General features: G+C 43.4%; 1 protein-coding gene across 2 annotated transcripts in view; it reads left to right on the forward strand.

Annotated features, from left to right (window-relative positions):
* STX6 (syntaxin 6) overlaps positions 1 to 12,560 on the forward strand; it is a 50,039-nt gene that overhangs the window by 30,857 nt on the left and 6,622 nt on the right. For both annotated transcript variants that reach the window (XM_025377439.1, XM_025377447.1), the window contains 3 exons: positions 1,822 to 1,947; positions 3,583 to 3,689; positions 7,128 to 7,222. In XM_025377439.1, the coding sequence (XP_025233224.1) occupies positions 1,822 to 1,947; positions 3,583 to 3,689; positions 7,128 to 7,222 (328 nt within the window). The remainder of the gene's footprint in view (positions 1 to 1,821; positions 1,948 to 3,582; positions 3,690 to 7,127; positions 7,223 to 12,560) is intronic.

Raw genomic sequence — 12,560 nt, forward strand, 5'->3', positions numbered from 1 at the left:
ATGGCTTGGAATTTTGTTTTAGGCCATAAGTGAAATGTCAAGTTGCAAATTTTCAAGGAAAAGCAGGGCCAGGGCTCTCTAAGCACTCCAGCAGGCATGGGCCTTGTCACATCATGCCAGGTACCAGGCGCTGTTCTGGTCCCTGCCTCACCAGCACCCCTGCTCTGGCACCCACACACAGGTGCATCTTCCAGTCCTTGGGCCCTCTCTCAATCTCTGTCCTATTATCACAGACATGTGGGGTTAGACCAATGAACTTTAAGCTATTTTACAGTAAAATGTGGATGATTTGCCCTATACTTAGCTCTGCCTAAGTGTACACCATGGAAAACGTAGGAAAAATAGCCCTGTGACCTCAGGAGCACACAAGGCCCTGGTGGTGTCCCAGTTCTCTGTGCTTAGGCCAGTGATGCATTATAGCCTTTTTCTGACCCTAAAAAAAATTGTCATTAGTCTTCCATAGAGGTCCTTAGAATCTGGATCAGAATGAGCAGGATCTTTTCAGTCTTGATAGCCCTCAGACCAGGTCAGGGCAGAGCCACCCACAAAAAGCCTTGGATCTGCTTTACACCAGAGACAGTCACCATCCAGCCTCGACTGGACTGAAGCTCTGGGCCCCTGGAAGCTCTTGTAAGAAAAGCTTCTAATAACTGAGCTTCCCTCATCCTAGCCCCTGAAGTCTGGCCATTCAGCCCCTGAAGTCTGGCCCCTGAAGTCTGGCCATCCTAGCCCCTGAAGTCTGCGAGTTCACCCCTCGCAGTCTGAGAAGAGGTCAGTGTCAGCATGGAGGAAGATCATGGGGCTGTTGGAAGGGTTTTCAGACAGAACCAATTAACCAGGCAGGCTTTTAATAGTGTCTGAGATTTTTAAAAATTACCTGATAGGAAAATTTGGCAACTCTACAAGGAAAAAGAGTCTTAGTTGCTAGCGTCTTCTGGCTCTGGCTGCGGGGCTGGTGTGAGCAGTTATTTTGACCAGTCAGAAAGGCTTGTCGGGATCTGGTCAGAACAACTGCCGAGACTGAGCTCTCACATTCGTGCCTGTCCTCTTCATGTGAGGAAGACATACCCAACCTTACCCGTTTATGGCTGCAAACTTCCTTGAATTCATACTTGGGAAACCCGACCCTGGTGTCGGGGAGCCCTGGTGGAGAACTCTGACTTTAGGGCAGCCCTTGCCTAGGTTGCCAGGGTCAGGCATTCCTTGTGATCATACCTGCCTGGTAAAGTAACCCCCAGTCATCATCTGGAAAGCCTGAAGGACCCTAGATTCTATTTATGGATTAAACTTAACAGACATTGATGGTTCTTGTGCATTTGTGTGTGAAGAGCTATGGCTTACCTTCTTGTCATTCCAGAGAACTCTCCCCTTCCCCCCACCAAAAAAACCCAAAACTTCCCTGGGTCACACTTTTCTTTAAAAAGTACTCTAGATATTTGGAATCAGGTTGACTGGAACCTATGGGTTGTTGAAGTTCCCCAGGTACCAGGAAGAGCTCTTTTACAAGAAATTGAATGCCTTTCAATTATAAGAGAGTATATAGATGGGTGTTTGTTGATTTAGCAGGCATCTGTTTGCACTTTAAGGAGACAAAGCCCATTGTGAGGGCTATTGGGAGAACTTAAAGACATAGAGGGCCCTTCCTGGAATTCCTTAAATTGTACCACCCAGGCACCAACCTACACCACTACATAAAAGCCTTGCTCAGGGAAAAATAGATAAGAAATGTGAAAACTCTTTATATCACTCTTGGTGCATCACTTGTTCAGTGATAGTAATTGTTTGTTTCTCCTGACTCCTCTGGTTGTTCTGCTCACACAGGCACTGCTGGGAGACAGTGGCAGCCAGAACTGGAGTACTGGAACAGCAGAGAAATACGGGCGCCTGGACCGAGAGCTCCAGCGAGCCAATTCTCATTTCATTGAGGAGCAGCAGGCACAGCAGCAGGTACCCCGAGGACCCCGGGCTTAGGACAGGGCAGTGGGAAACAAGACACCCCCTTAGTTCCTTTGCCAGCCATGGAGTCTTGTGGTTTAGTGACAAGCAGGGTAAGCCAGAGCTTGTCCTGTGTTGATTGTGTTTAATGATTGCATATGTAAAGGGTTTCAAAATCACAGCATGACTGCTTCAAGAGAACCAAGCTCAGCCAGACATGGTGGCTCGCACCTTTAGTCCCAGCTACTCAGGAGGCTGAGGCCAGAGGATCCCTTGAGCCCAGGAGTTCAAGGCTACAGTGAGCTTCGATCATGCCATTGCACTCTAGCCTGGGTGACAGAGCAAGACCCTTTCTCTAAAAAAAGAACCAAGTTCAGTTCTCTTAGAAAAAAACAGACCTTTGTTCATCTCAGCAGAGATACTTTCAGAAAGATATCTCATTTTTTTCATTGAAAATTATTGTTTCCTTTTTTTTTTTTTTTTTTTTTTTTGAGACAGAGTCTTGCTCTGTCGCCAGGCTGGAGTGCAGTGGCACCATCTTAGCTCACTGCAAACTCTGCCTCCCGAGTTCAGACAGTTCTCCTGCCTCAGCCTCCTGAGTAGCTGGGACTACAGGCGCACGCCGCCACGCCCGGCTAATTTTTTTTTTTTTTCTATTTTAGTAGAGATGGGATTTCACCTTGTTTCCCAGGCTGGTCTCGAACTCTTGAACTCAGGCAATTCACCTGCCTCAGCCTCCCAAAGTGCTAGGATTACAGGTGTGAGCTACTGCACCTGGCCTCTTGGTTGGTTTTGTTATATGTAAAGTTGACTGCTTTTGTGTAGATTAAGGGGTAGAAGGAAAATGAAGTTGATTATGTCTGGTGTTGCCTTTGATATGTAGCTATATTAATAAAAGGAAGTTAGTGATAATGTGTCTGGGGATTTGATGAGCATATACCCATTGAAACTATTGATTCTTAAATATTGTGTTTTATGTATACATGTAGTTTATATGTTCTTTTGTTCTTTACATTAGTATGTCTGCTTAACCAGTTGTTTACTTAAATTGCTATTAAACCCAGGAAAATTTTTTTCTATAGAAAGTGAGGAGAATGCAACACAACTAAAAGTAAATATTTGTCAGTCAGAAGTTGTCCTTGAGGTAACTTATTGCCACAGGGCGTCCTTTAGTTTGTCCTTGAAGAGGGAGGAGAGACTGTGTGCATAGTTCCCCACATCCAGAGATTTGCCAGACTCTCTTGTATTTAAGCTGTGGCAGTCTGTTGTGGATTGAGACCTTCATCTTGGCAATGGGCTTCCTCCTCCCAAACATCCCCACGTCTCAGTGGTCATCTGCATGTGTGCTTTCAGCCATTGTCTGCTCCATTATTGGATGTCAGCCAACCAGAGTAAATCTCTCTTGGTGGTTTCAAGCCCCGCTGACTGTTCACAAGTTGGATCAGCAGGAGATATCAGTAGCTTGACAATCCAGCCTTTTGAGCAGTGTGTTCTCAGAGGCAACGGTCTGGTCCTTTGATTTCTGGGCTTTGCTTCTGAATGTGAATTGTCCCAAGTTGGCAAAGAAACTAGCAGCTGCTAGATTGCTGGGCTTGGAACCAGGTAAGATGGATTTTAATTGCTTATTTCCCATTTCTCTGGCACCAGTTGATCGTGGAACAGCAGGATGAGCAGTTGGAGCTGGTCTCTGGCAGCATCGGGGTGCTGAAGAACATGTCCCAGCGCATCGGAGGGGAGCTGGAGGAACAGGCAGTGTGAGTATTGAGACACCCCTCTCGCTGCAGTGAAATTCAGGGGCAAAGCCATCCTATGAGACCCCTAAAAAGCCTGGCAGCTACGTGGCTGGTAAGATCAAAAGCTGTTTTATTCATAGCTGCATTTTTATTCTGTTTTGCAGACTAGCCTCCCCAAAAGAAGCAAATCTGCTCTGTAAATTTTACTACAGGCTTTAGGCAAAGTTGTTGTTATTTTTAAACACCTCCAAAAACAGACACAGATTTCTCTGAGCAGATACTCGAAGTACAGTTATGAATGGGAATGTGAAGCAGAGAAGCCTCTGTAACCTGTGGGGATTTTTGAGCTGACTTTATCATCCTATGACTCTCCCGCTACATTGAGCAAACACTCTGCTTTGCATCTTAAATTATTGTAACTTTGGTTTTTTTTGTTGTTGTTGTTGTTTTTAAAACTTACAAATTTAACACCAGTTAACAAAAACTCTTTCCTCTCAAAAAAATAAAAACAAAACATAACCTCAGTTTGTTTTTCCTTATGAACAGTCCCTTTTGCACTCAGAAGTTTGATGGCAAAAACTGCATTCTTAAATGCTGCCACAGGATACCTTTATCATTTTACAAGTCTTTTTAAAGAGAAAAATAATAAAACAGTCCACTAGGATATTTCAGAAACTTTCCTGTCTTGATATTATGTTTATCATGACACATTGATTCATTATAAATTCTTAATGGGCCCCTGTTCTACACCAGGCCTTCTGGAAGCCAAGGGATGTAGAAGGGAACACAGCAGACAAGACAGCCCATCTCTGCCAAAGAGTTTGCCACTTGCTGGGTAGAACAGACATTGTGTGAGTGGTGAGGGGTCATTAGATGATGGCAGTGACATGGGAGGGCCCCTGTGATGGGGACAGTGCATGCTGCCTGGAGAGCCCTGACTTAGCCCAAGGTCCCTGAGGAAGAGGGGTTTAACTGAAGTCTGAAGGATGTGTGGATGTTAGCCAGGCGAGGTGAGTGTTGGTGTGGAGGCAGGTGGTGTGGGGAGCATAGACGAGGAGGAAGAAAGTGCGCCTGTGACGATGGAGAGGTGCACACATGCATGGAGCAGGGAGGTTCCATGTGTCTGGAGGCAGAGAACAAACCAGGGAAGGTCTTGTCAGCATGGTCAGGAGGTACGACTACTTATTCTGAGCATGATGAGAGACCAGTGGAGGTGAGGTTAGGAGTGATGGTGTGATCAGGTGTGATTTAGATGATGTGGTGCTGTGGAGCCAGGTAGGGAGACCAGGCAGGAAGCTGGAGTAGCCACAATCTGTTTCATGTCTATCTAAAATGGGTCCTGACCCTAAAGTTCAGTTTGAGGAGGGGAAGGGACTAATGGCCTGAGCTTCTCTGTTGATGAAGCAGCCTGGCGGGGCAGTGGGTAATAGAGTCTGAGGGACTTCCAGTTAAAGATGGTGAATTGACACACCCCTACCTCCACTCCCTATCCACAGCTCACTAGAAAAGTAGTAAAGGGGTTTGTTTTAAGGGCATGGTGGTTCACACCTGTAGTCCCAAGTACTAGGGAAGGAGGCTGAGGTGGGAGAATTGCTTGAGCCCAGGTGTTGGAGGCTGCAGTGAGCTATGATGGCACCTCCAGGTTGTACTCCAACCTGGGTGATAGAGGAGACCCTGTCTCTAAAAAGGTAGAAATAACAGATAACTGGGAAAAAGCGTGGGATTTGGACTTAGACCTGTGCTATCTAGTATAATAGCTACTAGCCACATGTGGCTGGCTGTTAAGTAAGTTTTATGTGGCCAGTCTGAATTGAGATGTGCTCCAGAGATAAAATGCTTACTGGATTTTGAAGACTTAGTATGGAAAAATATAAAATAGCTTATTAATAATTTTTATATTACATGTTGAAATGATAGTATTTTGACTGTATTAGGCTAAATACAACAGAATTAATTTCACCTGTTTCTTTTGAAATTTTTAAAAATGTGGCTACTAGAAAATGTAAAATGGCATATGTGATTCATATTTTTGTTGGATGGTACTGAGATAGATTTGGGCCAGCAGCTTGGTTGGTGAGTGTCCATGGACTGAAGGTGGGGTGATGTGCCTGTTTTGTCTTCAGTATGAAAAGTCACACCCAGCGCAGAAAGGTAGTTCTTGCTTTTCAGAGTTTGACCCTGTCTGGATAGGCCTGCCAACTGCAGCACCAAGATGCTGCCAGGATCTAAAATGAGCCAAATATGTTTTAATTTGAAAATTTAGGTAAGGGACAAAGACTTGTTTTAGTTGTCAATATGGAGTTCATGTAATAGTTGATTTAATAAAGAGTTGGTTGCCCTGAATCCTGCAAGACTGTCAGGTGTCTAGTTGGGCACAGATCAAGACCAGCAGTTTCTAACTGCCATTGATGCTGTCAGAGTTAATATAGCCTTTTTAGTAAGACTGTTAGTACTAATTGGTATATTACATTCTAGCCTCAGAATAATCATTTACTAATCAAAAGTTGAAAAGTCTGGAATATTTAGTGACTTATGAAATAGGCACTGCTGAAATCGTATTTTGGGGTTTTCTTTCCCAGCTGCACATTGGACAGCAAATAGTGTAAGCCTGCTGGAGTCAGTTTTCCTAGTGGGAAATACTGGTTTCTCTGTGAGGACAGATGGGGAGATGTGCATGTGCGTGCACACACACACACTCACACACCCCATCAGGGATGTTAGTGCCATGGTCTTCTGGGTTTATAATAAAGCACATAGTGCTTTACAGGAGATTATTTTATCAAAGTACATTCCTTAACTGATATTGACATAAAGTGCTTTTGTGTATTACCTGCTTCTCACAAGAGTTGTGTGAGGGAAGTTGGGCTGATAGGATTGCCCTGTTTTACAGGTGAGGAAACAGTCCCAAAGAGCTGTAGGGTACGTTGTCCAAGGTAGCGGTGTAAACAAGTGGCAAAGCCTGGCTGTCTGCCTCAGATAGTATTGTTTCTACCACATTGCACTGCCACTGAGTTTGTGTTATTGTATAGACAGGTCCACACTGCCTTGTCTGCAGTTCTGAAATCTAGAAAGCTCTAAAATCTCCTTTCGTTTTTTTTTCTTTAAATTTACAGCAAGCTCATGTTACAGAAGAACCTCACCTGAACTGACTCCAACTCTGACTCCTCATAGTTTTTTCTGCAGAAATATTAAGTATCTGATTACGGGGACTGCCCCAGACCCTCCTGGCGGTATTGACTAGTGCAAAGCATATGTAATTTAGGCTTTTTTTAAATCCCGAGAATTCCAAAATCAAAATCCTATCTTGTCCCAAGGATTTTGGATAATAGAGTGAGGTCCTGAAACCCAGCGTTGCCTATTTTGTTTGCTAAAATGGAGGCCTAGTCCTGTTAACCCAGCGCACGTGCACTGCCAAGGCTTCGTGCTTACCAGCGACCTTCTGTGTCTGCTTCTCTCTAGTATGTTGGAAGATTTCTCTCACGAATTGGAGAGCACTCAGTCCCGGCTGGACAATGTGATGAAGAAACTTGCAAAAGTATCTCATATGACCAGTGGTATGTATGGTGTTTAAAGCTTAAGTATTTGTACTTAATTCTAGAACTCTGTCTTGGGGGCATTGTCTCATAGTTATGCCCATCCAGATCCCTTTCTTGTTTTTTTACAGATCCCTTTCTCTTTTTTTTTTTGAGACAGAGTCTCACTCTTTCACCCAGGCTGGAGTGCAGTGGTGCCATCTCAGCTCACTGCAACCTCCACCGCCTCCTGGGTTCAAGCAATTCTGGTGCCTTGACCTCCCGAGTAGCTAGGATTACAGTTGCATGCCACCATGCCCAGCTAATTTTTGTATTTTTAGTAGAGACGGGGTTTCACCGTGTTGGCTAGGCTAGTCTCGAACTCTTGACCTCAGGTGATCCGCCCGCATCAGCCTCCCAAAATGCCGAGATTACAGGCGTGAGCCACCATGCCTGGCTGATCCCTTTCTTATGGCACTTTTTTTTTTTTTTTTTGGTGATGCCTTAGAATCAGAGAATGGAAGACTTGTATGTTCAGTCTTTATCTGCTGCTTGTAGCCTTAACTCGGGAGAAGGTCTTTGCGCTGGCCCACGGTGTTTGGTTTGGTTTTTTCCCAGTAGAGTAACTTTCTTTTTTTCTTTTTTTTTTTTTTTTGAGATGCAGTCTCACTGTTGTCCAGGCTGGAGTGCAGTAACGTAATCTTAGCTCACTGCAAGCTCCACCTCCCGGGTTTACGCCATTCTCCTGCCTCAGCCTCCCGAGTAGCTGGGACTACAGGTGCCTGCCACCACGCCTGGCTAATTTTTTGTATTTTTAGTAGAGATGGGGTTTCACTGTGTTAGCCAGGATGGTCTCGATCTCCTGAGCTTGTGATCCACCCGCCTCGGCCTCCCAAAGTGCTGGGATTACAGGCGTGAGCCACCGCGCACGGCCCAGTAGAGTAACTTTGTTTGCAATTACAAAATCCTTCTTTATTTTACTGTTTTAAGATTTCCTTGCCAAAATAGGGAACTTATTTAAAACAACAGTTAAGTCAGTTACTGTTTCTCCTGGACATTCTTTCATTGATAGAAAGACACCTACTACTTCAGAATAAGATGGCATGTGTGGACCTATTTTAAATTGTTATATTTGAAATATTTCAGCAAATTTGCGCCAGGATGAGGATGAAGAAACAATTTTCCAATTAGTTACTGTATAAGATATGTTCCAGTGACTCTTTACATGGGAAATAATATATTTTAAATTTTAAAAAATCCAGTATCTTTTCTTTTCTTTTTTTTTTTTTTTTTTGAGGTGGAGTCTCGCTCTGTTGCCAGGCTGGAGTGCAGTGGCCGGATCTCAGCTCACTGCAAGCTCCGCCTCCCGGGTTTACACCATTCTCCTGCCTCAGCCTCCTGAGTAGCTGGGACTACAGGCGCCCGCCACGTCGCCCGGCTAGTTTTTTGTATTTTTTAGTAGAGACAGGGTTTCACCGGGTTAGCCAGGATGGTCTCGATCTCCTGACCTCGTGATCCGCCCGTCTCGGCCTCCCAAAGTGCTGGGATTACAGGCTTGAGCCACCGCGCCCGGCCTGGTATCTTTTCTTTATCTGGTGGGGGTGGCTTGCTGGAAGGAGAAACTGAGATGCTCCTTGAGGTAATCTGGATGTTCCCTGACTGTAGAACACCTCCCTTGCGTTAGAATATCCCGTTTCTTGACACCTCATTCTTCTGTTGGTTTCCTACTGTCAGGTACATGTTATAAGGTCTAATAGGTTAGCTTTTTGAGGCAAGATTTAAATACATATGCATGTTTACTTTTTAGAAGTTTAACTCATAGTCAGGTTACATAACAGTTCTCTAGGGTTCAGTTTCTTATCTATAAAAATAGGTTGAGTCCTACCTCTCCAGGTAATTGTGAGGATTAAATGAAATACCAATAAAGTAGAAGTGCTTAACTGGATTTACCATGTATTTATTGGTACTTAGTAAATGTTTTTAAGAAATTGTAAGGCAAGAAAAATTGCAATGGCCCCAAGGGGCAAAGGACCTATTATATCCAAAACAAAGAGAAGCTCCTATCTAGAGTCATTTTCTTCTTTCTCTCTAGGGACAGGTATCTTTGTTTCTAGCAGGCTCTTCAATGCCTGAAACTGTGCATATATGGGAAGCAGGCACCAGCTTAGTTCATCTGTCACACATTTAGAGAAAGGTTTGCAAAGTCTTTTCTGATTCCCTCTGTTGTCTCTTCTTCTACCTTCTCCCCTCTACTTTAAAAAAAAAAAAAAAAAAGGTGTTTTAATGAAGAATTGTATAACCAGTTTAACCTCCAGGCCTCTCACTCATGTATGTATTAGTTGCAAAGTCAAGTAGCTACTTCAGCACCAGTTCTGTTTGGGGAAGAGCAAGTGAACAAAGATGCACTGTCTTTGTTTCCCAGCATTCTGGGTATGAATAATTTAGAAAAGTACTTGCATTGTGAGAAGCGGCCCAGTGTGTATAAATAGCACTGAAGTTTGCTTATGCTTTATTCTACTTTTTCCCAAAAGAAAAATTGGGGAAGCAATGTAATAACTTTGGTTATATTTGTATAAGAAAAAGAGCCAGGAAACAGAGCATTTATCCTGAATGGTGCTTCACTTTTGACAGGTTACTTGTGTTTTCATTTTAATCTTTGCTTGCTACCCAAAGAAATACTCCCTAAGGATCTCCTCCTGCTTGGTGCTTTCTGCTTCGATTTGACAAACAAGCAATTTGTATTGGTCTCTGCTCTGCTCCATAATTTTTGCAGAAGTTCACTGCGTTGTGATCAAACCTGTACATAAAGGAATCCTACGGAGGCACAGCAAAGTGTGATTACGTAGTTATGAACACACAGGCCTCATGATTCTTCAGCGGCAGACCATCTGCGCTCCCCATGGTTGTCTGCTTCATGGGGAGAAAGCAACCAAGACTCCACATTTACTTTTTTGAATGACCCAAGAGAGACACTAATTGTATTCTCTTACCCACAGAAGTATTTTATTTTAAGTAGATACTGAGATTTTTTTCCCTCTCACTTTCTGACATTCCATTCATCTTTTCTCTTTAGGGGAGAAAAATATTTTGAGAGAGAGAAAAAACTACCATTGGAGTTCTTTTGTTCCCCTCTGACTTTTTGAGGCAGGTCCTGAGCTTGCAATGCTGCTTAAAACTTTCCACTTGAGGTCACAAAAGCCCCTGTGGTTAGTACCCGTTCCTTCTATGCATGAAGCCTCTGTGGGAAGTGCTGAGAAGTCTGCTGGGGTAACAGCTCCCTGGGGTTACCTAGTTCATGCTTCATAGAGGCAGCGTAGCCACTTCAGAGGAAAACGGCTTTAAAAGAGCATCCTCGGGTTGTGCTGGCTTATGTGGTATATGCTTCTCCTTGGTGAAAATTCCTACTTAATACAGTTGTGGAAGAGGAAGTGATTGGAGGGTAGTAGGGGGCGTGAGTCGAGGCTGATGGAAAGCCAAAAAGTGGAAACTGGTTCAGTGTTGGAAATCTGGTGCTGAAAATGGCGAGATGCCTGAGGGAAGGGGGTAAACATAGGAGTGTGTGAGGTTGAGGGAGGGGTTGGAGAAGGAATACTTTCTCTGTTTTCATCCTGAAAGAATCACAACTAATCATTTTAGCAAAGTGGCTTTAAATTACTGTAAGCATTTTAATCTTTTTAAAAAATTAATAAACTATTTTTAGAACAGTTTTACGTTCCTAGCAAAATTGAGCAGGAAGTAGAGAGAGTTCCCATATAGCCCCCTTCCCCCACACATAACCTCCATGACTATTGATATCCAGCATCACGATGGTACATTTGTTACAGTCAGCCTACACTAACACATCATTAATCATCTGCAAAGACCATTGTTTACATTGGGATTCACTCTTGGTATTGTACGTTCTGTGGGTTTGAACAAATGTATAAATGACATGTATCCATCATTGTAGCATCACTCAGAGCAGTTTCACTGCCCTAAAAATCCTGTGTTCCACCTGTTTATCCCTCCTTTCCCCTAATCCCCCAACTACTGATCCTTTGACTGTCTCCATAGTTTTGCTTTTCCAGCATGCATATGGTTGGAATCATATATCACAGATCCTTTTCAGATTGACTTCTCTCACTTAGCAATGTGCATCTAAGTTTCCACTGTGCTTTTTCATGGCTTGATAGCTTATTTCTGTTTTAACACTGAATAATATTCGATTGTATGAATGTACCACAATTTATCCATTTACCTATTGAAGGACATCTTGGTTGCTTCCAAGTTTTGTCAATGATGAATAAAACTGCTGTAAACCCCCATGTGCAAATTAGCCAGGCGTGGTGGCGTGTGCCTATAACCCCAGCTACTTGGGAGGCTGAGGCAGGAGAATCACTTGAACCCAGGAGGCCGAGGTTGCAGTGAGCCAAGATCGTACCACTGCACTCTAGCCTGGGTGACAGAGGGAGACTCTGTCTCAAAAAAAAAAAAAAAAAAAGAAAGAAAAGTGCAGGTTTTTATATGGACATAAGTTTTTAAGTTCATTTGGATAAGTGACAAGGTATATGATTGCTGAATGGTTATGGTAAGAGTATGTTTGGGTTTTGTAAGAAACTGCCAACCTATCTTACAAAGTGGCGGTACCAGTTTGAATTCCCACTAGGAGTTCCTATTGCTGCACATCCTTGCTAGCATGTGGTGTTGTCACTGTTTGGGGTTTTGATCATTCCAATAGGTGTGTATTGTTTCTTGTTTTAATTTGTATTTCCCCAGTGACATCTAATGTTGAACATCTTTTCATCTGCTTCCCTGGCATCTCTTTCATGGTTTTTCTTTCTTTTTTTTTTTTTTTTTTTTTTTTTGAGACAGAGCCTGACTCTGTCACCTAGGCTAGAGTGCAGAGTGCGATCTCAGCTCACTGCAACTTCTGCCTTCCAGGTTCAAGTGATTCTCGTGCCTCAGCCTCCCGAGTAGCTGGGATTACAGGCCTTCACCACCACGCCGAGCTAATTTTTGTATATTTAGTAGAGACAGGGTTTCACCATGTTGGCCAGGCTGTTCTTGAACTCCTAGCCTCAAGTGATCTGCCTGCCTTGGCTTCCCAAAGTGCTGAGATTACAGGTGTGAGCCACTGTGCCCAGCCCCATCTCTTTTTTGATGAGATGTCTGTTCAGGTCTTTTGTCCATTTTTAAAATCAATGTTAGTTTTCATACTGGTGAGTTTTAAAAATTCTTTGTATAATACATTCTGGACAACAGTCCTTTATCAGATGAATCTTTTGCAAATATTCTACCCCAGTCTGTGGCTTGTCTTCTCATTCCTTTGACAGTGACTTCTACAGAGCATAAGTTTTTAGTTTTAATGACATCCCGATTTCAATTATTTATTTCATGGATA

This window comes from Theropithecus gelada, chromosome 1, assembly GCF_003255815.1.
Source record: "Theropithecus gelada isolate Dixy chromosome 1, Tgel_1.0, whole genome shotgun sequence".
Taxonomy (NCBI): Eukaryota; Metazoa; Chordata; class Mammalia; order Primates; family Cercopithecidae; genus Theropithecus; species Theropithecus gelada.